This window comes from Athene cunicularia (genome assembly GCF_003259725.1).
Source record: "Athene cunicularia isolate RWA chromosome 4 unlocalized genomic scaffold, athCun1 chr4_part2, whole genome shotgun sequence".
NCBI lineage: Eukaryota > Metazoa > Chordata > Aves > Strigiformes > Strigidae > Athene > Athene cunicularia.
The window spans coordinates 7,739,177-7,763,520 of record NW_020799099.1 but is presented as its reverse complement, the minus strand read 5'-3'; the positions used below and the strand labels follow the sequence as shown (position 1 = coordinate 7,763,520).

General features: G+C 42.8%; 2 protein-coding genes across 6 annotated transcripts in view; one reads left to right on the top strand and one right to left on the bottom strand.

Annotated features, from left to right (window-relative positions):
- Positions 1-11: 11 nt before the first annotated feature.
- GTF2E2 (general transcription factor IIE subunit 2) overlaps positions 12-24,344 on the top strand; it is a 36,540-nt gene continuing 12,207 nt past the window's right edge. For 2 of the 3 annotated variants that reach the window (XR_003398275.1, XM_026847449.1), the window contains exons 1-6: positions 87-157; positions 464-630; positions 12,201-12,292; positions 19,893-20,000; positions 21,817-21,999; positions 22,445-22,538. Coding sequence is in view for 2 of the 3 variants with exons in the window: in XM_026847449.1 (XP_026703250.1) it covers positions 468-630; positions 12,201-12,292; positions 19,893-20,000; positions 21,817-21,999; positions 22,445-22,538 (640 nt within the window). In the remaining variant the exon portion in view is untranslated. Of the gene's footprint in view, positions 33-86; positions 158-463; positions 631-12,200; positions 12,293-19,892; positions 20,001-21,816; positions 22,000-22,444; positions 22,539-24,344 lie in introns of those variants that run through there. The other variant, XM_026847450.1, reaches the window with a different exon arrangement.
- SMIM18 (small integral membrane protein 18) lies at positions 2,775-10,155 on the bottom strand. 3 transcript variants are annotated; one of them, XR_003398276.1, is made up of 3 exons: positions 9,872-10,155; positions 3,848-5,649; positions 2,775-3,723 (listed from the first exon to the last, which is right to left on the bottom strand). XR_003398276.1 is itself a non-coding variant. In XM_026847452.1 (2 exons), the coding sequence occupies exon 2, from the start codon at positions 5,602-5,604 to the stop codon at positions 5,311-5,313; it is 294 nt and encodes a 97-aa protein (XP_026703253.1). In that variant the 5' UTR covers positions 5,605-5,649; positions 9,868-10,155; the 3' UTR covers positions 2,775-5,310. The 3 variants fall into 3 exon arrangements, 2 of the variants coding, with proteins under 2 accessions (XP_026703253.1, XP_026703252.1); XM_026847452.1 differs by having other exon boundaries at positions 2,775-5,649; positions 9,868-10,155; XM_026847451.1 differs by having other exon boundaries at positions 2,775-5,649.

Below are 24,344 nucleotides of genomic sequence, written 5' to 3'. Positions count from 1 at the left end.
GCCGTCGGCGGTTCGTCCTGTCCTCCTCTGCCGTGGGTGTCGGTAAACGGGGCAGCGAGGGGCGGCGGCGGCACTCTCGGGCTCGTTTCCGGGCGGGCGGTCGCCTTGCTGCCGAAGTTTCCTTTCGTGTCGGTGACTTGAAAGTTCCTCGTGAACGGTGGGTGCCTTTGAGACGGGCGTTTGGTCTCGGTGGGCGCTGAGGCTGGGTGCGGAGCCCGCAGACTTCCCCAGCCGGTTTCCCCACGTTGACGTGGGTTTAGGGGCTGGTTCAGCAATCACATTTTCTACCTGGGGTTCAGGTTGTGTCCTGACGCTTTAAATCCCCAGCTAAGTTATTTCCTTGAAGTCCATGTGCACGAAGAGAAGGATACAAACAAATAAACAACTTCATAAACTGATATCTCTACTCTTAAATATCTTGCTGATTCTAGTATTTATTATGGACTTTTTCTTCTTGTAACAGAATTATGGATCCAAGCTTACTGAGAGAGCGAGAGCTATTCAAAAAGCGTGCCCTCTCCACACCCGCAGTAGAAAAACGTCCAGCGCCATCTTCTGACTCCTCCTCTTCCAAAAAGAAGAAAGCAAAGGTAGAACAAGGTGGCTCATCAAGCTCAAAACTAAACACAGGTTGGTGCAAGTCTCCCGTTCAACAGCTGTTTGGTATTTTCTACTGTCTGCCTCTAAGCTGTGGCTTAGTAGTATGAATCAGTCTATCTGTGCATTTCGCTGTTGAGTCTTGTTATTCTTTCTCTTGTCACTTTTTGTTAAGAATTCTCTTATGTGATGGGAAGAACCTTTTACAGGTAGGGCCTCATCAGTGACTTGTTTGCTTTTACTCAGTTGGAGGAATTGCTACTGCTAAAATATTATTTGTATGAAGCTGAGCTTTGATTTGTGGATTTTGGTACTTGCTGGACCCAGAGGGCAAGCAGCAATGGTGGTCTCATTCTTTTGATCTCCTCTGTCTTTTTGGCAAGAGGGCGCCTAAAAATTTTGTTAATTGTAAGTTGTAGGCTATCCATCCATGAGATGGATTTTGTAACTTGCAACTTGTCTGGCTAGCGTATTGTGATCAGCGGTTGTTCTTGTTTTATTTGGAGCTGCTCTTTGTTCATGAATACCAAGGCTTCCTTAGGTTCTTGTCTGCTTCAGTCAGGAGTTTTGTCATTTTCCTGGGGTGGTGGCACTGGTAATGCATCTCTCAATATCAAATAAGAAGCACCAAAATAGTGGGAGCGAATGAGAAGTGCAGAAGATTTGTGTGAATGCAGCATCATGCTCTGTGTTTGCTTCCACTGTGCAAGGCACATAACTTGGGGGGGCCTTTTCAGTTTTCTGAAAGCACTGACAGTTCTCCTATGCACCCTAAAGGTCAAATCAAAAGTCAGGAGTTACTAAAACACAAAATACCCTGTTGTACAAATTCATTGCATGCTCGTATTTTGTGTGGCTCTCTTCTAAACTCCCAAACAAACAGTAGAGTTAAAAACAACAGAGAAAAACATCAAGGACAATAGGAGGAGTGGAGCGTCTTTTGTTTGAGGAGAAGAGTAGGGAGTTTGTGTATGTATCTCCAGCTTCTCAGGGTACCAAATACAGTTATCAGTCAGGCATTTTAAAAGATATCAAGGGAGGCCAGGTTTCCATCGGTCCCTTTGCCACACTCTCCTCTCCAAGTAAAATAAAATTCTCTGTGGAATATCTTAAGCTGCATATCCTGAGTGAGGGAAGTTTGCTGGGAAGGAGGGATGGGGAGGCAGGAAGAGGGCAGACAGTTCAAATGCAAGCAAGTCTGATCTGGAGGACTTGAGTAGATATGTGGCCAAGTGGTAGAGCAGATAAAGTGTAGTTTCTTTTCCGTGCATTTGTGGTCTGGGTATTTCATTAAGTGCTTTTGCAGCTGTCAAATGATTAGCTTACACAAATAGGAATGCGTTGATCTGAGGAAATGTGCTTTATCTTTTACGCTGCTATCTTCATTCCAGACAGTATCAGAAAGGTTTTGGGGTTTCTCTAACATTTTTATGCAGAATTGAGTTCAGTCTCCCTTCATTTTCCCTTGGAGAGTATTTACTCACTACTGAGGAACCAGTAAGGATGGGAGAAAAATAATGGAGAGCATGTGGACCAACTTCTTTCCTCTTGTTCTTAGGAATTGTCTCAGAACAAGGGTTCAGGTTGGCAAGCGACTGAATGGGCTAAGCAGCCACAAGCACAAATTGCCCTGTTATGCTTCAGAGTCAAAGCCCTTTCCCTCAAAACGTGCTTTTTGTTCCAGTCACCGGATTGTTAGGTGCCTGTCAGGATATGCGTGTGTCAGAGATGAGTCTTGGGGAGGTTGAGTAAAAACCTGGTCTTGGAGAAATCCCCGTCCCACCCACCCTGAAGAAGTTAATATTAAGATGATCAGTCCTAGTTTTGTTGTATAGCAACCACAAAGACGATAAATTATATCACAGTGATTGTGTGTTGGCATTGATAGTCCCTAGGTGTGTAGCACCTGCCAGTTCTCCTCTTTCTGTGATTTTTATGGCTCAGAGAACCTGCCCTTGTCACTTTCTGGGGAGGAGAGGCATTGTGATCATGCTGATCTTCAAATGACTGCATAGCTAATTGTGGCCTATGTGTGAAGATGTATTGTGAGCTTTTCAGTGAGAATAGTTACTAGTATATTTATTTGAAGTCATTGTTCAAACAAGTTATTTGAAAAAATTTGTTTGCTCAGTTCAGAATAGTAATTGGAAAAACAAATGAAATAGATCATATCTGTTTATTTATTTTTATTAATGAATAGTAAGTTGTGGCTAAGGTCTTACTCTTTATCTGAAAACCTTAGTCTTGATGGTCTTAGCCAACAGTAATCAAGAGTTGAATCTCCAGGAGCTGTTTCACAACTTAATCTACATGTAGGAAAGAGTCACCCTGAGGCTCTAGGGGTGTGCAAGGGAAGATCTTTGTCTTCTGTTCCTTGTGCAGATACCCAGCTCCCTTTTTAGATCTGTGAAATAAGTAGCTGGAGTGAGTCCCAAGATTTTTTGTTGTGTGTGCTTCTCAGGAAGGCATAATGACATGAAGCCAGTTGTGGTAGAGGCTAGCCTTGGTTACTTCCTGCACACTGCCTTCTTGTGTGCATCCACGATGATTGTTTTGTAGGAACACTGCAAGTGGACAGCAGTCCTGCTGTTTGGAGTGTTTGCTTTCAGGAAAAAGAGGCATGTTAGTTAATTCAGTGCATCACGATGACTACTTTTGCCTCTGTTAAGCAGGACACCAGTCTTTCAGGGCTTGATACTGTCAAATGCAGCAGAAAGTAGAGGCATCTACTCAGTGTCCCTGACAGTGGAGGGCATTATCATCACTAGTATTATCCTCATTGTATGTCTTGGTGTGAATGCTAAGTTGTCTTGTACCTGGGGCGTCAAATTCCATGAATTGTGCTTATAATTTGATTTTTTAGCTGAAAACATCTTCACATGGGACTGGTACTGACATTACTTCACTGTAACAAGTGTATCTGAGATGAATGGTTGCAGCAGTAGTTGTGTTGTTTTGTGATTGCAGAAGGCAGATTGCTTCTCCAGGTGAATCACTGGACTAGTTGTGCTGGTTAGTAGTGGTCTGGTTGTCTTGTCTTGTCCATCTCACCAACCAGGAAGAGCATGAGTCATATTAGCAAGTCCTTCATTGTATCCAGATCTTCTGGAGTTTAGGCATACTGATCTGATACAGGGAGTTTATGTATTTTTTTTTTTTAAAAAAAAAAGAGAGATAATTAGAGATACTGGCCATTAACAGAAAGGTATTTCTGACATGGATAGACTCCGAGATCAGTGTTATAGCTTACTTGTCCGTTTGGCCATTAGGTGGGTTTTGTTTACCTAGTGACAGGAGTATTATTTGTGTTTTATATAGTTAAATATCTCGTCCCACATGTAGCTTTGGTCTGAGATGTTTCTTTCTGGCCTACTTCTCTGGGTTCAGGAGTGTGAAAGACTTACCCAGCATTACTGATGACCATGCTGTTGGACGACATTATTACACTTGTAATTTGTAACTGTGGAACTTCCATGGTTTTAAAAACCATAGTCACAACACAGCTCCAGAAGAAAAATACTCTGGTGAGATAGAGGTCTGAGTGTTACACGGTCTGGTCAGTTTGCGAGAAAGCTGTGAGGGTGAACTCTCTGGGATGCATCGTCAGGCTGATGAAGGAAGCTGAGATTCTCTTGTGCAAAATGAAGTCACTTCTCACTGTGCATCCATCCCTCTGTCTCTAGTGCAGGGCAGCTTATCCTGGTGTGGCCTCTTTTGTGAAGCATGTCGACACCTGAAAGCTGCATGCAGGCTGAGCAAAATCACTGTCATTGATGTGGGAGGTCTGCAACCCATTTGCTTGTGTTGCTTGGCAAGAACTCGGTCAGCTCCAGTTCAGCTCTGAAAAGTTAAGATGATATATCCAGCATGTCTGACTCCCTGTAGTGTTGTTACCATAGAGGCAGCAGCCTTGGGCAGAAAAATGTCCCTGTTTCTTCTAGAACATAGTACCACTGCAGTATGCTTTTGTAAAAATAGTCAGATATTCTTAAGGTAGTGCATTAGTCACGTCTCGATACCCAGAAGTTATTAAACGGGTTGAATATGAAGTAAGGGGAGACCTGCCCCCTGAAACTGGAGAAGGGGGCAGATTGTACCACAGAAGGTTAGAAAAGACCATTTTAGGGATACGTTTCACGTTGGCTTAATTTTGTCCCACCACCCTCTCTTCTGAAAGTAAGAAACCTGTAATAAGAGCTGCCGAAGGCAAGAATTCCCGTAAACCTCTCTGTCTCATGGGGTCTCTTGCCATTCAACCCTTCTATCTCATACATTTTTTCTCATCCCTTGTATGTCTTTCCTGTGTCTGTGTGGTTGACCTCAGTGGGAGGACACTGCTGTGTCTTTGCCCTGTGTATGATCAGATTGTTTAGCATTTTTATAAATATTTTCTCCAGTTAAGCAACACGATTTTATGCGTTAGGCAACATTTGTTCTTTCAGGTAGACAAAGATCTATGCTAGTAAATCAATGTAAACAACAAAAGTTCATTTATAAACAAAAATTTTTTCTTCCCCCATAACATTGCAACAGATCATGGTTCTGCTAACCCTTTGCTAATTATTCAAGTTCACATCCAGAGATAAAATGATAACTCTTGCTGTTATATTTAAGTCCAAAAGAAAAAAAAGCATGTGACTTGCTCATTTGTAAGGTACAGGAGGCTTCATTCAAGGTGTTAAACATTCTTCAAATGCTGATGTTCAGTCCTTACTACACCACCTCTGTTTCATGCTTCCTGAAGCTGTTCATCATTGCTCTAACAGGATTGGGTTCATTCTCCAAGTCTTTCACAGTTTTATTTTTCACACAGCAGCAACAGTCTAGCAGTTCATAGAGGAAAGCCAACACCACCAGAGAAACTACTGTAAAGATGAATATGATCAGAATAATAAAGCAGGCAGTGTTCCAGTTATCATGGAAAGGGTAAATTTTTTGCACTTGAAAGCCCAGATACTGGGAAATGGATGTAGTCTCATTCCAGTGCGTAGTGTTGAGGGTTGCCATTCTTGAAGAGTTGTCTTAGCGTGCTCACTGTCACTGTTATGGGGGCTGAAACAGAAAAACAAAGCTGTTGAGGACTCTATTGATCAAGAACATGCTGTGATTTTTATCCCAAACTGTAAGAACTTAAGCTCAGACTAAGTGCTCACACCTCCTACAAGCATGGGTTGTTGCATACGCGTATTTACTCACAAAAGTATCAAACTCCAAATGCACAACTTTGAATTTGTCTGGAACATTTGTTTCAGTGATGACTGATCTATGCATGCATCATGTAGTGTAAATTATTCTGGAATGAGAGAGAGCTTTGCTTCTTTATTTCAAGTATATACAAAGACAAAAAGATAATTTTCAAGGTATGCAGTGTTTTAAACAACCTGTCCATCGTTAGTCTTGAGGTTGGTACTTACATGGTGTGAAAGCCCTCAGGGCTTTTTTGGCATTTTTAGAAAAACAGTACACCTGTGTACCACCCTCCCATATCTGAGTGATTAGAAGAACTTACTACATATTAATGTCATTGGAGTTTGCTTGCTTGTTTGTTGGGTTTTTTCCCCTATTTGGGAGAAAGACATAAATCACTCTTTACAAAAATGTGTAAATCATAACTATTTTGGAGGATGTTTTCAAAGAATGCGTCTGAACTTTTGGTTCTTCTAGCACAAAATAACAATCCTGGTTCCTTAAAACCCATTATTTTACAATCGCCTGTTAGCACAGACTTGTTAACCCTGCAAAATGCTTTTGACTTAAGGCCAGATTTTCCGACGTGTTCATTTCCCTGCTGTTCCACTGTTGAGTAGAAGTTTGTAATCAAGAAATCCCAACTGCTTCATTCCGCTGCCTGAACGGCACTGAGCACGTGTGGAAATCTCAGCCCGCTTGTGGTGTCATTGTCATTAGGATAGATAAGAAGGAAAACCCAACTCTTTCTGAGGAGTTCTGATTTCTTATTTTCAACTACTTTTTCTGCTTAACTGCTAGGAAAGGAATGTCGTCTTTGGTCCAATACTGTCTGTACCCAGCTGAAGAAAAGACTGCTTTGTGGTGTGGGGGAGAGATGAAGCAAGGAGTTGGCTGCCTTTGGCACGAATGGTGTTGCTGTCGAGACGTGCTGTTTCAGAAAGACCATTGCTTTAAAGTGTGAAAGTAGGCTGTGCCTCAGCAATTTCTGTAGTATATCTAGAACAAAAAAGCAGTTTTGTCTGTCTCTGAATTTCTCTGTGAATTACGGATAAGTAGGCAGATGCGGTGTTTGGCAATAACATCTTTACAGTTATGTGTGTCTCTTTCCCCTGGTTTCCTTCTTTCCCTGGCTTTGCTTCCCAAAACTGAGGGAATGTACAGTACTTTTGGTATATAGTCTAATGTAGTAAAATATGTCCAAGGAGCCACAGCAACTTCTGATTACCTGTCATAGCGTACTGTAGGACACCTTAATAACGTTTGAATCCTTCAGGCAATTTAAAACTGGATGTGGGAGAAGATCAAGTCTGATCTCCATACTCCCTTGAGGAAAGAGCAAGGAGCTTTTAGATGAAACTTGGTGGCAAGTAGCACTGGCAGACCAGCCTGTGCCCCACATGTAAGCCTGTTGGTAAGTGTGTGCTGGCTAAGGGGCAGCTTGCAAAATGTGCTTTTGTCTTCTGAGATGCCCCAGATGATGTGGGAATATGGAAGGGGAAGAGAGAGACAAGATGGTAACTTAGTAGAAACCTGGAGTCTTATTTCCATGCCTCAATGAAAGATTTTTTGATTTGAACATAAAGCAAAAAGTGAAAACCTAACTATGTTAATTACAAAATGGTCCTGGCTATCCACATTTAGTTTAATTTCATACAGTAATCAAAGCTACAGAATGAAAGGACAACGCTGATGTTTTGTTTGTTAAACTGTGCTTGCAGGTAACACTTTAATGAACCTTGCTTATCCCAGAAATAATTCTGCAATCAACTTGTTTAGACAGCAAAAACTAGAAAATGCCTGAATAAATGGGAAGTGATAAAGTGTGATGGTATCTACTAAACCAGATTACTTAAAGCAATCTAAGCTACTGTCATTATTTTTGTGTCATTATTTTAAAAAAGTATATTGTGCAAACCAGGATGATGCAGCCAACCTGCTTGCTTGCAATTTATGTCTTATTTTTATGGTTCAAATATTATACATTTTGTTCTTTATCCTTGTGTCTTTGATGGATTTAAAGTGAAACAGAACACTTTTATTGTTGAGAAGATACCTGACATTAGCACTTGATACAGACAGTTATTGGAGCAGTTGCAGTAACTTACCGTTTTGTCTGTTAAATCTGGAACTGAATCCACAAATTTGTAATTGAGTACACAAAGTATGACTGAGATGGGTAGAATTCATTAAATTGTTGGTTTGGTTTTTTGTTGTGGTTTTTTTTTTTTCTTAAACAGAAGTTTACAGAGCAAATCCTTGCTGAAAATACTCCTGAGTTGAGTTGGGTCCTATCTTTAAAAGTATGGCTTACTTTGGTCATGGTCTAGGAAGGAAACTCAGCTGACCTGTTTTATGGAGCTAAAAGTCAGAAGGGTTTTTGAAGGGGTTGTCTGAAGACTTATTTGAAAATCAGGGGCTGAGGGGGGGGAGATGAATAAAAGGATTTTTAGTCCCCTTTGAGGTGTAATTAAAACAAGCAGTATTTAAATGTGTATTTTAAATGGCAAGAGAATATCCTTGGGAAAGAAAGGAGGTTTGATTTGAACTTTTTAAACGGATTTCCAAGTCCAAGGATTTTGTTGGAATCTGTTACACATAAGTTTGCTCACTCTGTAATCAGCAGGCACAAAAGTTAACTGTTTCTGCTGATGCAAAATTTAGTATTTTAGTCACTACTAAAAGTGATCAAGAACTGAGGCCAGTGAAGAGACTGCGCATGTTTACATTACGTAGCCAGGACCCTTTGCTGGCACAGCTCTCCACCAAGGTGGTAGCTCTGTTCCCAAGAGTGAGAGGAGCATCTTTGGTGCTCCATGGCTCCCCAGGCAGGAGTCCCTGCTGCTCAGCTGCCAGCACAGTGCAGCAGCTGATTCCTTCCCACTCCACAGCCACCATTAGGGCAGCGATTTGCACAGCATAGAGAAGCTTGTCTTTATGCAAGGAGGTGGTATTTAATGCCGTGCCAGAGGTGGTTCCTGCTTCTTGAGGACGATGATGATGGTGATATCCTTAGATCTGAATGAAGCAAGGCAGATAAATACCAGCTACTCGTTGCTATAATTAGTAAAATACAAGACTGAAGTAGCCATTGCCAAGCCTTCAGAATTAACATATCACTAGTAAGGTTAGCGTCTTTGAAAGCTGTCGGAAATTCTGTGGTTTCATGCAGTTTTACCTGTTCTGTAATGGCACAATTTAAATTCATATTGTAAGCTGGTCTGGTTTGAATGCAGTTCAGCTGTTGTATGCATCCAAAATGCAGTGAGTTAAATATTTAATGAATTGGCTTCTGTAATATCTGTATTAGGTTTTAATTTAAAAGCATCATCATCTTTAGGCTCTGCAGAGGAGCAGCTTTATTTGAAATCATATTCATGGAGCAGAGGGAAATGACTGGCAAAAAATCATTTCAATGCAGTACTGAGGAAGTCCTGTTTAAGAAACCACTGAATAGACATCTTGGGGTAATAGCATTTACAAATCTCAGATGGATTCTAACCTGTCAGTTTGTACTGTATTGATTACTGCCTCAGTATTTACAAGGACAATAATATGCAATGGGATTTTCTTCCTACCAAATTTCTAGAACAGGTTTCTAATGTATCCACGAACATAGATCTTTTTTAGGCAGCTTAATTGGTACAGTTTACAGAATACCCACTTGAGACATACATTTCTTAAATTTCAGGTTTAGCTGTCTTTGTTTTAAGGAAAATCCTTTCACTGTCATTTCTGTAAAAACATATAGAATCCAATTACAAGGAACGTGAGGCTGCAGGAAACAAGCTACCTCCCCAGTAAGCAGCATGAAATCCATTTTGTTTACTGAATCTTCGCTTGGTGTATTAGCTTTTCTGTAAGATGGAGTGGTCATCAATTTTCCATTAGTGCACAGATGGTGAAAGTGCTTGTCTGATAGTGCAAGACAAGCTCCTCTGTGTTCAGTGCAATAAAATCCTGCTAAACCTAGAGAAAAATCATGCTGATTCTAAGAAGCTTTTTACAGGCTCATAGGTTACAGGCATATTTTCTTTCAGTAATCAAGATAAACCTAAGACAATGTTATAAAATGATACGCACCTACCTCTTGTCTGAAAGGATGCTGAAAGAGCGCTGTTCTGGTGCCTTTTTTTAACGCAGCCTATGGCACAGCTAAGATGGAGCTTTCCTACCATTGGCCAGAGCATGATGCTGCTGACAACTTCCTTTATGCTCATTTGCATCAAGCCCTCGACCCCAGGCGTAAATCATTCATAAATTTGATTCTTACTGTCTTGAATAAGAAACAAATCCCTTCCTGCTCTCATTTTTGGGATGTTCTTTGTGTGTAGTGAGCTTGTTAGAGGAGAAGCACGTTGGGAGCGCGATGGTGGCCGTGAACCTGCTTTGCTTTGCGCTGGAAAGCAGCCGGTCAAACCGTGACGTTTGAAGTGTTAATATCTGCAGATTTCCAGCTTCACCATGTGGTTAGATTTACTTGTCATGAGCTATAGCAGGCTGTAGCCAGGCAGATTAAGCAAGATAATCTTCTTGATTCAGTTGACAGAAATACATGATAAGTCATCTTAACTATTTGTTGTACCTCTGAATTTATTTTAGTCACTTTAGACCTCTTGTTACATGTATGGTTTTTTATTTTATAAAATGTCCTGCATATATATTAATTTTTAATGATAAAAGGGAACCCTGTAGGGGAAAATCCCTATAGACTGTATTTTCAAGGGGAGAAAGCTTTTGTTTTACTCTCTTTTTCCATCTTAATTTAGTAATCCGAATAAAATGTTCTTCTGTAGCTGGAGTTGTTCTGATTCTTCTATGTTAATTTTAGAATTGTGCTATGTAAAGCCTCTAATACAATGTCATGTAATAGCTTCACAATTACCAGCTGCCAAGTTTTAAATTTGAGATTTGTTCTTTCGGTATTATGTTTTTTAATATGCTAGCACCGGTTTCCATGAAGTCTTCCCAGTAATTATCAAAAGTGGATGTGTTTGAAATTTGACTACATCCAGAATTCCCACTTTGTCGTTGTCTTTTGTAGTGACTTACAGATCAGTTTAGAAGTAAGTTGAGATGCAGTGGGACAGACATGAAAAAATTCACCTGAAGCATAGGGACTTTGGAAACTTAATTTGGAGTTTCCTGTGAATAACTTGACAAGGATATCTGAATTTAAACACAGTGAATGTAGCAGACTTTCTCTAAGCCAGCCGCTTACTCAGTGGAGGTGATGGGTCTTTGTCAAACACCTTAAGTGCATTTTCTAGAATATGATGATCTTTTTTCTTAACTTTTTTTGCTACTACAAACCCCTGAGCCATTCCACTCCTCCTTATCACCACTCATCCATATGTTCCAGCTGCCCAGCAAAAGCTTTGCTTACCAGCTCTGTTCAGCACCCATTGCAACTTCTCCCTCAATTAATGCACTAACTTTAATTGTTCTTTTCTGTCCCTCAACTGATTTTTCCACTCAGGAGCTCAGTATCTTTGAGATACCTACTGTTCTGTCAAATGTGATTAGAAATCACCAGTGGATAAAAAATTCCTATGATGGCAAAGAGGAAATGTTCTTTTTCTGGAGTAGCTGAAATTCTGAAAAGCTGTTTCCATTAAGGTTGAGCAATGTTATCATGGTAATGGGCCTGTGGCTTTTGATAGTGTTTTGTGGATATTTCTATTCTATGTGATGTGCCAATAGCTAATGTTAATAAAACACTCATTAACAGCCTTGCCAGAATTTTTGAAACAAGATTAACACAGTAGCAAACCTCATGATACATTAAGACAGAACCAGATTTGACAACAGAGGGGATTCTGAATTGTTGTTCCAGTGGTGCAACACACCAAGTTGCATTGTTTTGGATTTATGGGGTTTTTTTTAATAAATTCTCTACTAGAGCTATTTTTATAAAAGCCCAGCACAACAAGCACAGCCTTCTTTTTACCTGGTGTATAACTGCTGAATATCATTTGGGAGTAAATGAAACTTTCTGCCCCTAGCTCAGCAGCATAAAGCTATCAGTAGAGCTAGTCACTGGGCAAAAATGCAGTGCATTATTTCAGTGTGAGTTAATGTAGTGTAAATTATTATGATATGTTAAGCCACAGAATTAAACACCTCCTCTTATGGTAATAATGTTGCAGTTGCTTGCTATTTTCTTAAAGGTTAAGTCCCAGTGACTACATTTGTGGAGCTCTGCTTGGCAGTGTTCCAGAGCCATGTCTGTTGACAGGTAACTCTGCAGGTCTGGATCAACACATGTGCTAGCACAGTCCTCTGATGGTGACCACTCCTGCAACACACATTTCTGTTCATTCTGAAAGCTTCTGGAAGTAGACTGAGAAAGAGATGAAGTGCCAACAGGTTGTTGTTGAAAGCATCATTTCATTGTTTGTTTCCTCCTTTTGTAGATCACAGCAATGGATCATTTAACTTGAAAGCCCTTTCCGGAGGCTCTGGCTACAAGTTTGGAGTCCTTGCTAAAATAGTGAATTATATGAAGGTATGGAGTTTTGATTTATTCTCCTGTGGTACCTGAAAGATGCTGAATATTTCAAACTCTCAAATTCTTTTACAGCAAGAGTGAGAATTTCAGGAATCATAGAATCACAGAATGGTTTGGGTTGGAAGGCACCTTAAAGATCATCTGGTTCAAACCCCCCTGCCATGGGCAGGGACACCTTCCACTAGGCCAGATTGCTCAGAGCTCCGTCCAACCTGGCCTGGAACAATTCCAGGGAGGGGGCAGCCACAATTTCTCTGGGCAACCTGCACAGTAAAGAATTTCTTCCTTATATCTAATCTAAATCTGCCCTCTTTCAGTTTAAAATCATTACCCCTTGTCCTATCCCTACACCCCCTGATAAGGAGCCCTCCCCATCTTTACTGCAGGCCCCCTTTCAGTACTGGAAGGCCACTATAAAGTCTCCCCAGAGCCTTCTCTTTTCCAGGCTGAACAACCCCAACTCTCTCAGCCTGTCCTCATGAGGGAGGTGCTCCAGCCACTGATCACCTTTTTGGCCTCCTCTGGACCCGCTCAGAATCACAGGATCATCTAGGTTGGAAAAGACCTTGAAGATCACCCAGTCCAACCATTAACCTAACAGTGACAGTTCTCAACTGCACCAGATCCCTCAGCGCTATGTTGACTCTACTCTTAAACTCCTCCAGGGATGGGGACTCCACCACCTCCCTGGGCAGCCCATTCCAACACCCAACAACCCCTTCTGGAAAGAAATGCTTCCTAATATCTAGTCTAAACCTTCCCTGGCGCAACTTGAGGCCATTACCTCTTGTCCTCTGGCCTGTTACTTGGTTAAAGAGACTCATCCCCAGCTCTCTGCAACCTCCTCTCAGGTAGCTGTAGAGGGCGATGAGGTCCCCCTTCAGCCTCCTCTTCTCCAGACTAAACCCCCCCAGTTCCCTCAGCCGCTCCCCGTACGACCTGTGCTCCAGACCCTGCACCAGCTCCGTTGCCCTTCTCTGGACACGCTCGAGTCATTCAATGTCCTTTTTGTAGTGAGGGTCCCAAAACAGAACACAGGAATCAAGGTGCCGCCTCACCAGTGCTGAGTACAAGGGTGAGATCCCTTCCCTGTCCCTGCTGGCCACGCTATTGCTGACACAAGCCAGGATGCCATTGGCCTTCTTGGCCACCTGGGCACACTGCTGGCTCCTGTTCATTGGGCTGTCAGTCAACGCCCCCAGGTCCCTCTCTGACTGGCAGCTCTCCAGCCACTCCTCCCCAAGCCTGTAGCGCTGCTGGGGGTTGTTGTGGGCCAAGGGCAGCCCCCGGCATTTGGTCTTATTGAAACTCCTCCAGTTGCCCTCAGCCCGTGGCTCCAGCCTGTCCAGGTCTCTGCAGAGCCTCCCTACCTTCAAGCAGATCAACACTCCCGCCCAACTTGGTGTCATCTGCAAACTGACTGAGGGTGCACTCGATCCCCTCGTCTAGATCGTCAATAAAGATGTTAAACAGCAGTGGCCCCAAAAACGAGCCCTGGGGGACACCACTCGTGACCGTCCACCAACCGGATTTAACTCTGTTCACCACAACTCTTTGGGCCCGGCCATCCAGACAGTTTTTTACCCAGCAAAGCGTGTGCCCATCCAAGCCACGAGCAGCAAATTTTGCCAGGAGAATGCTGTGGGAAACAGTGTCAAAGGCCTTACTAAAGTCAAGGTAGACAACATCCACAGCCATTCCCTCATCCAATAAACAGGTTGTCCTGTCGTAGAAGGAGATCAGGTTTGTCAGGCAGGACCTGCCTTTCATAAACCCATGCTGACTGGGCCTGAGCATCCGGTTGTCCCTCATGTGTTGTATGATGGCACTCAGGATGAGCTGCTCCATCAGCTTCCCAGGCACCGAAGTCAAGCTGACAGGCCTGTAATTTCCCAGATCAAACTTCTGACCCTTCTTATAGATGGGTGTCACACGGGCCAATTTCCAATCAGTCGGGACTGCCCCGTTCAGCCAGGACTGCTGGTAAATGATGGAAAGCGGCTTGGTGAGCACCCCAGCCAGCTCCTTCAGCACCCTCGGGTGTATCCCATCAGGTCCCATAGACTTGTGTGTGTCTGTGTGATGCAGTACGTCACTGACTGTCTTCTCCTGGAATGTGGGGGGTTGTTCTCCCAGTCTCTGTCTTCTGGCTGAGGAGACTGAGGCAAAGAAGGCATTAAGCACCTTCACCTTTTTCTCATCACTTGTTACCATGTTTCCTCCTGCATCTAGCAGGGGATGGAGGCTCTTCCTGGTCTTTCTTTGGCTGCTCGCATACTTACAGAAACATTTCTTGTTGTCCTTGACTGCTTAAGCCAGATTAATTTCCAGCTGGGCTTTAGCCTCCTGATTTCCACCCTGCATAGCCTCACAGCATCTTTGTTATCACTGTGAGTCACTAGCCCCTTCTTCCAAAAGCCTTAAACTTTCCTTTTTTCCTTGAGTTGCAGCCAAAGCTCCCTGTTTATCCAGGGTGGTCTTTTCTGATGCTGGTTTCTTTTCCAGCACCTGGGGACCAACTGCTCCTGAGCCATTAACACTTCCTTCTTAAAGAGCGCCCAGCCTTCCTGGGCCCCTGTACCCTTCAGGATTGTCTCCCAAGGGATGCTGTCATCTCTCCTGGCCTCTCTAAGAATGGAGAACTCTAATTATTTCATGATTGCTGTGCCCTAGTCGGCCTCCAACTGCCACATCATCCACCAGTCCCTCTCTGTTCACAAAGAGGAGGTCCAGCAGGGCACCTTCTCTGGTTGGTTCTCTCACCAGCTTTGTCAGGAAGTTGTCTGTCACACATTGTAGGAATCTCTGGGACTGATCCAGTTCTGCTGTTGTATTTCCAGCAGATGTCTAGGAAGTTAAGGTCACCCACAAGAAGAAGGGCAAGTGATCATGAGATTTCTCCTAAATACCTATAGAATATTTCATCCACCTCTCTGTCCTGGGTGGGTGGCCTATAGGAGACTCCCACTACAGCATCTGCCCTGATTCTAACACCAAGACACTCCACCCTGTCTTCACTACACTTGTACTCAAAGCAGTCATAACAGTCCCTAACATACAGCGCCACCCCACCACCTCTCCTTCCTTGTCTGTCCCTCCTAAAGAGCTTGTAGCCATCAACTGGCACACTCCAGTCATGGGAGACATCTCACCATGTTTCTGTAATAGCCACTACATCATAATTTCCTTTTGCATCACGGCTTCAAGCTCCTCCTGTTTGTTACCCATACTGTGTGCGTTGGTATAGATGCACTTCAGATGGGCTGATGTTTTGTCCCCTTCCCCTTTCAGATCTAGTCTAAAGCTCTGTCAGTGAGTCCAGCTAACTCCTGCCCCAAGATCCTTTTCCCCCTCTGGAACAGGTGCTTCCCATCCAATGCCAAAAGGTCTGGTGCCCTCTATACCAACCCATGATTGAAGAATCCAAAGCCCTGACAGTAACACCAGTCTTGGAGCCACAAGTTTATCTGTTGAGTTCTCTGATATTATTCTTCATCCATTCCCCCAACTGAAGGGATGGAGGAGAACAGAATTTGTGCCCCCAACCCCTTAAGCAGTTTCCCCAAGGACCTGAATTCTCTCTTCATTGCTTTAGGCCTTCTCCTGATAATGTCATCGCTACCTATCTGAAAAACCAAGAGAGGGCAGTAGTCCTTGGGTCTCACTAGAGCGGGGAGTTTTGCTGTGAGGTCCTTTACACAAGCCCCAGGGAGGCAGCAAACTTCCCTTTGAAGTGGGTCTGGTCTGCATATGGAGCATTCAACACCCCTCAGAATGGAATCACCCACTACAATGAGTCTTCTGGGGTTCTTTTCAGAACTGGTTTTAATACCTGGTCCAAAACCACCTGGCCTTCATGGACTTTTGTCTTCCTCTTTGTTTGTCTCATTTTCTTCCTCCTTCTTTATTCAAAAGTTCTGGGGCCCCGAATCTGTTGTGAAGAGACACCATGGAGGGTGAGGGAGGTTGAGAGAGGATTTTCCTGCCTCCCTGAGCAGACACCTGTTTCCAGCCTCCCTCGTCTCTTAGGGCCCCTCCTTCTGCCTGGTAGCAAGAGGATGAGGGATTACCTGCCTTGTTTAGAGCCTCCATTTGCTTCTGTTGCTTCACGGGTGCCAAGGTGCTACTCCACCAATCAATCTCCCTTTCACCCTCCCTAATACTTCTTAATCTTGTGACCTCTTCTTTGAGTTCCGCCACCAGACTGAGCAGGTCATCCAGCTGATCACAGTGCACACTAGCGTTGTCACAGCAGCCCAGGACCTGGACCACTGCATGTTTGTGTAGCAGTTCCATCTGGGTCACCACGTTCTTTCTGGTGGTGGTTTTGATACAAATGGAGACCATGGTTCAGTCTACTCATGGAGGATGTTAAGATTAAACTAGCTCAGATAAGTTCTAGACCCAGGTGAACTGCACCCTGCACAAGCTGACACACCACAACCTTCTGACGCGCCACACCTTGTTTGCCCGCCTTGTTCGCTGCACTCCTGGTTGCTCGTGCTCGTGCTCCCTGGGGGCTGCTCTTGTATGTGAGCGGTGTGGGGCATCATTACTCCAGTCCCCACACACTCTGAGTCCCCACTGCCCTCGTTCGCAGCTCACACTTCCCACTCGGGGGGTAGGTGACTTGAGCAGGTCCATGTCATTCTTCTGTTGGGAGCCCCACAGCTGGACACAGCACTGCAGGTGGAGTCTCACAAGAGTGGAGTAGAGGGGGAGAATCCCCTCCCTTGACCTGCTGGTCACACTTCTCTTAATGCAGCCCAGGATACAGTTGACTTTCTGGGCTGCAGGTGCACGTTGCTGGCTCATAGTTTTCCATCCACTACTACCCCCAAGTCCTTCTCCACAGGGCTGCTCTCAATGCACTCATGGCCCAACCTGTTTTTGTGCTTGGAACTGCCTCAGTCCATGTTCAGGACCTTGCACTTGGCCGTGTTGAACTTCAGGAGGTTTGTGCAGGCCCGCTACTCAAGTGTGTCAAGGTCCCTCTAGATGGCATCCCTTCCCTCCAGCATGTCGACCGTACCACACAGCTTGGTGTCACTGGAAAACTTCCTGAGGGTGCACTCAATCCCACTGTCCATGTTTCCAACAAAGGTGTTTAACAGTGCTGGTCCCAGCACCAACCCATGAGGAACATCACTCATCACCATTCTCTACTTGGACATCAAGCTGTTGTTGGGCATCAAGCTGTTGACTGCAACTCTTTGAGTGCAAACATCCAGCCAATTCCTTATACACCAAGTGGTCAATCCGTCAAATCCATGTCTCTCTAATTTAGAGCCAAGGATGTCATGTGGGATATGTCAGATGCTTTGCACAAGTCGAGGTAGATGACATCACTTGCTCTTCCCTTATCCACCAGTGCTGTAACCCCATCATAGAAAGCCACCAAATTTGTCAGGCACAATTTGCCCTTAGTGAAGCCATATTGGCTGTCACCAATCACTTTTTTTTTTTTTCATGTGCCCCACCATATTTTCCAGGAGGATCTGCTCCGTGATCTCGCCAGGCACAGAGGTGAGACTGGCTAGCCTGTAGTTCACTGGGTCTTCTTTATTTTCCTTTTTAAAAATAGAGGTTGCATTTCCCTTCTTCCAGTCAGCGGACACTTCACCAGCCTGCCACAATTTCTCAAATATGATGGATAGTGGCTCAGCCACTTCATCCACCACTTACCTCAAGACCCACGGATGCATCTCATCAGGTTCCTTAGATGGTCTTAAACCTGATCTTCTCCTACAGTGGGCAGTTCCTCATTCTCCTAGTACCTGCCTTTGCCTTCTGTGTCTTGGGCAGTGTGTCTAGAGCCCTTGCCAGTGAAGATTTGAGCAAAAATGTCATTGAGTACCTCAGCCTTCTCCATATTCCAGATAACCAAGTCTCCTGTTTCTTTTTGGAGAGGGCCCACATTTTTGCTAGTGTTCCTTTTAGCACTGACATAGCTATAGAAGCTTTTCTCATTGCCCTTGATGTTCCTCACCAGATTTAATTCTATCAGGGCTTTGGCCTTCCTAACTTGATCCCCGAGTACTTGAACAGTTTCTCTGTATTCCTCCCAGGCTACCTACCGTTTCTTCCACCCTCTGCAGGCTTCCTTTTTATGTCTGACTTTGTCCAGGAGGTTCTTGTTCATCCATCCAGGCCTCCTGGCATTCTTACCTGACTTCCTCTTTGTTGGGATGCATTGCTCCTGAGTTTGGAGGAGATGATCCTTGAATATTAACCAGCTTTCTTGGGCCCCTCTTCTCTCCAGGGCTTTATCCCATGCTACTCTGCCAAGCAGATCCCTGAAGAGGCCATGGTCTGCTCTCCTGAAGTCCAGGGTAGCGAGCTTGCTGTGCACCCTCCTCGCTGCCCGAAGGATCTTGAACTCTTGAACTACCATTTCATGGTCACTGCAGCCAAGGCTCCCCTTGAGCTTTACACTCCCCACCAGCCCTTCCTTGTTGGTGAGAGCAAGATCCAGCCTAGCACCTCTCCTCGTTGGCTCCTCTATCACTCAGAGAAGGAATTTACCATCAATGCATCCGAGACACCTCCTGGATAGCTTATGTGCTGCTGTGTTGTCCCTCCAATAGATATAAGGATGGTTGAAGTCTGCCGTGAGGACCAGGGCTTGTGAATGTGAGGCTGCTCCTATCTGTGTATAGCGGGCCTCATCTGATGGGTCCTTCTGGTTGGTTGTTCTGTAGCAGACCCCCATTATAACACTTCCTGTCCCTGCCCTCCCTTTAATCCTGACCCATAAACTCTTGGTTGGCTCTTCACCCATCCCCAGACAGAGCTCCATGCACTCTAGCTGGTCAGTGACATATAGGTTGACCGCCCCACCCCTCCTCATCTCCCCTGCTTGTCATTCCTAAAGACCCTGTATCCTTCCATTTCAACACTCCAGTCATAGGAGACATCCCACCACATCTCCATGATGCCAATAAGATCGTAGCCCTGCAGGTGTGTGGACGTCTCTGGCTCCTCTTGTTTATTCCCCATGCTACGTGTGTTTGCTTAGAGGCATTTAAGTTGGGCCTCTATGAAGCTGACTTACTGCCTGGAATTCCTTTGTGCTGCTCTTTAAGTGATCTCCTCCTGAGCTGTGATCCCTTTCCAGGCTCTGGGCATCTATTGCTGGCACTGGTGTCAAGCTGGTGGGATGGATTGAGGTTCCCCTCCACCAGCAAGAAAATGCTTGTTAAATTCAAAATGCTTTACTAAGCAAAACAGTCAGCATATTGTTCCATTACTGAAATCCTAATTATTCCAGGTCACTTTAAAACCAGGGCAGTGGTTTTTATTTGCAGTAGATATGGGAATTGCAAGATGCTGTCAGCTTTTAGGCTTCATGAGCTATTTATCAAAATGTGTAATTTGGTGCTTGATGGATGACTTTGACATCAGTACTGGCTGGTAATAATTTTTTTCTTCATATTCTCAAAACCCCTAAATCGAAACTCATATGCTATGTGTACTATGTCTGTCCTGTTTTGCAAAAGTTGTTTTGTCATCACATTATATCAGTTTTAGTTACTTTATGGTAATTGAATTGTTGAATAAAGTTCAGAACTCTAATAGATCCTATTTACTTTCCCAGACTCGACATCAGCGTGGTGATACACATCCATTAACCCTAGAAGAGATTTTGGATGAAACACAGCATTTAGATATTGGACTCAAACAGAAACAATGGTTAATGAGTGAGGTAAAGAAAACATAGGTCTAGATTTTAATTAGAGATAAAGGATTATGATAAACCTGAGTTATACATGTTTATTTAATTACAAGCTCTATAAATATATAATCCTCCCATTAAGAAACTACATTGATTCACATGTCTGTTTTGTACATCCTGCTGTTGAGGTAACTGTGAAATGAAAGCCATTCTGACATTTTTAAGGACTTGTTAGAATTGTTACACAGAGGGTATGTTTTATGTTATTAGTTAGTTATTAGTTATTGTGTATTTAGTTATTAGTTAAAAATAGTTATTTCATTACTAATTCTATATAAACAAGATGTTTTTCTTAGGGAATTTATTTTTTAAAAAATTTCAAGCAGAGAGTTCATCCAGTATCGAGGATGTTAAACTAAATAAACCAAAGGAGTACGGCACAAAATTCATAGGCTTACAGTTCTTTGTTACTTACTGAAATAAAGAATTCTGATGTAAAATTTATGTCTGAAATTGTGGGGTAATAGATTTGCAAATTCCACTGCTGGAGTTCATTAGTCTAAATCTAGATGCTAGGTTTCATTGTTACAGATTCACCATAACTTGCCGCCATACTCATCTTCATGCTTAATTGATCTGAATGTCTTAATGGAATTTCAAGATTAATAAATCAACAAAATCTGTTTTCAGTATTTATATTTGATTGGCATACCTGGTTTCACTCATATCTTATTTAAAATCCTCGTAACAGGATGGTAAAGGCTGTTGAGACATGGGAAAAAAAATCTCTGCATAGTAAAACTAGGATGGTTTTAAGTAATACAGCCAGTCACGTTCCTTTGCTATACCAGTACTAATATTCTGGGGTATGGAAACTTCTAATCCGGCAGTGTTGGTTGTGATGGAAGTTTAACTTTGCTGAAGTCCTTTTGAAAAGTAGCTCCAGGTTGTTTCCATAATGAATCAGAATATCGAGATGGAATGAAAAAGGTCCTCCCAAGAAATGTGTATAAAATTATCACTGAATTGTTGCTGGATGAGAAAAGATGAACAATACCCTGCAGCACCAAAGTTAGTTGCCTTCTCTGTTACAGGATTTTTCTCCCTCCTTTCTTCTTTCTGTGTCTCTTCTCTTTCTCCTTTCAGGGTCAGGCTGGCATCTGCAGAAGAAACTAAGTAGAGTTGCCCTCTGTTACAGGTGAACATCCATTGTGATACTGGCTGCACAGCGGAACTGATTTGGAGCATATCTTAAATCGTTTCAGTTGTCCATGAACTTCTGGCCAGCCTCACTCTGAAGCTGGCATCATCAGTAAAATCCTACTGTGTAGGGAGGTCTGCTCTTCTCAATTTCTTCTACAGCTGCTGGTGCCAACTGACAGCAGTTGGGGTAGACTGACTCCTGTTTTATTCATCCCAGGTTAATGCCTTTCACGTTCGTAACATCCATATGACCTGAGCCTGATATGCTGAGTTGTGCGTTTGCACTTTATATTCAGCCAAAGCACACTTTTTTGTGTTTCCTCTTCTTTTTATTTTCATTCCTTTCTCAAAAAGGAACACATGCGGCTTTCTGCCATAAGAGGTTACATGGACCTTCGAGCCCAAAGGCATTAAGTGAATGATGTTAAGCCTTCTTTGGTGCTTTCTGCTTTATGTTGTGGTGAATTATGCCTAGGCGGGTAGATCTAGGATCCAAGGATTTAAAATCCATTTCAGACTCAAACCTCCAAATGGGCAGCTGTAATGTGTGGCTGATATGCTCTAGCTGCTTTCGAGCGCACTAGGAAAAAAAGTATTAGCATATGCTCTTTTTAAAGGTTTAAAATTTATGTCCCTATTACAGGCTCTAGTCAACAATCCGAAAATAGAAGTTGTAGATGGGAAGTATGCTTTCAAACCCAAGTACAACTTGAAAGATAAAAAGGCTCTGCTCAGACTCTTGGACAAGCATGACCAACGAGGGCTGGGAGGTATCCTTTTAGAAGATATTGAGGAAGGGCTACCCAATGCACAGAAAGCTATAAAGGTGAGTAGCACGTGTCTGTGGTTCAGTGAACCCATTCCGGTTAGCTTCTTAAAGGGGACACAGAGGCTAAGGGAGAGTTTTCTCGTGAGTTAAACAACTGTTTCAGAAGATAATGTTGTAGCTTTTTCTGTATTTCATCCGTTATTTTCTGCTTTCGCCTGGCACAGCTGTCAAAGCTCTTTCTCACAAAACACTCTTGATCTCTCACATTCCATCTGTAGGCGTTTAGTTCTGCTTTTATACCTTGATCTCAGTCCTCTACTATATCTCATCTGTGATTTATTACTTGTTGTCAGTGTCCACTTTGGATGCTTTTCATAGCCAGTTACTTTGCTGCTTCTCTAGTGCTTTTTGTAGCACAAGATCTGGGTCTGTTGTTTAAGCTGGAATCCTTATTGTTGGAAGTGAAGTGATTTTGAGGTGTTCTTTTGCATTTGTTTTCAAGGCTTTAGGGGACCAGATCATCTTTGTTAATCGCCCTGATAAGAAGAAAATTCTCTTCTACAATGACAAGAGCTGTCAGTTTACGGTGGATGAAGGTAGGTGTTTGTTTATATATCTTGCCGTGATAGTTGATTTGAATTCATCTTAAGCACATATATATATAAGCAGTCTTAAGGTATAGGAGTCTTTTAAGGTGATAATGAAATATTAGGTATATCGAGATGTGGGGAGAATGGTTGACATCAACATGAGGCTAAGAAGACTAATAAGTGAGTTCAGGGGTAACATCCTCTGTTTTATAGTAGATACACTGGACCGTGTCACCAGGAATCCAACAATTCTCAAGTGTAGTAGTACAGACTAAAAATCAGTTGACTGTGACTAAGATGGCATCTAACATTTTGCATACAAAAAAACCCTAAAAGAATGGCTTCTGGGTGCAAGTTTGTTGGGTGTTTTTTTTACAGTTTATTAGTCATGTGCCTTTTATTGGTGTATACACAAGAAGCCACAAATGGAATAGAAGGAGGAAGCAAAAAGGGAAGAGATATGAGCAGAAGTCCTGAGAAGGGGTAGTTTACAACTGGGAGGAGAGCAGCGCAGTTGTGGGGTAGTGCTGTTGCCTAGAGCTGGAGAGGATTTGGGACTTCAAAAGTTCAGTATGTGTTTTCTGTCTAACAGGTAGTGGTAAAATCCTCTGGTGCAATGTGGCTGTTTATCCACAGAATTAATTACGCAAACTGGGGTGTGTTCCAGTAATGACATTTATACCAGCATCAGATGCCTGTAAGTAGAGAAAGGAGAAGGCAATCTGTGTCAAAAGATCTTATTTTAAATGACTCAACACACTGAACACTTTCTGTTGTTAACATAATTGTTCTTGTAACATGCCACATAAAGCCATCTTACCATATCACATTATGGTTAAAAAAAAGGAAAGAGTTTTGATAGAAACTTGGAACTGCTCTACTTACAGGACCATAGGACAAAGCATAAAGCCCTTTTTTTCTTTGACTAGCTCAGAGAGACTCTTTATTTTCGATAGAATTAAGCTACTGGAAATGTGTATCATTAACTTATTTGTTATGTATCACGCTTGTACTCAGTAATAATAGCTTTCTTCCACAGAGATAATTAAGTAGATGTGACATCTACAGCATTTAAAAATACAAAAATTGTTTCAAAATATTGAAGTGAATCTCTTTTTAAACCATATTTTCTGTCATTTCTTGGTAGTGGCAGTCAGAACTATATGTAAAATGCAGAATAATAAGCCTTTAGTCTGCATTCACTGGGGAATTTCTAACGTCCCAAATGCCTGTGGCTAAAACATTTAGAAATCAGTGCTGTTGCAGTAACTGTTAAGACAAAGCTTTTTAAGTTTTTTAGCACCTACTGTTTGTATTACAGTCATGATTGCTGATCATTTCTTCTTGCACATTTTTTTCCAGATAACTGTCACCCAACCATCCTAAAAGAGGTATCAGGGGAAGATCTCTACCTGTTGCTCTTAGTTTGTAATAACCCCAGGATTAACTGTGACATTTAATAAAAGAGCCCATTTTATTAAGATGTAGCAAGAGACATCTGCCAACTCTTCATCATGTAGTCAGTATAAATCCAAGGTGTTCATATATAATACATAATGTTTTAGCACACCCAGAACTGCTCTGTGTTTAATAGGAAGTAGGGCAGGCTATTGCTATGAAAGGAGGGAAGGGGTTAAAAAAAAAAAAAAAAAAAGCGCCAGTCTAAAACCCCTTGAAATAAAACGTTTAAGCCGTTTGACTCAATCTCATGATGAAGGCAGAGATTTAGGCCTGCGGTGTCTAAAGGAGGGATTGCTTAGTGTGCAGTGTGTTTGTAGTTCAAGGTGGCTTTTCTTGCTTTCATCCGCAGGT

What these genes read in the sequence shown, in the direction of transcription:
- SMIM18 (XM_026847452.1), bottom strand. Translation starts at nt 5,604, where the DNA reads ATGGCAACCCTCAACACTACGCACTGGAATGAGACTACATCCATTTCC.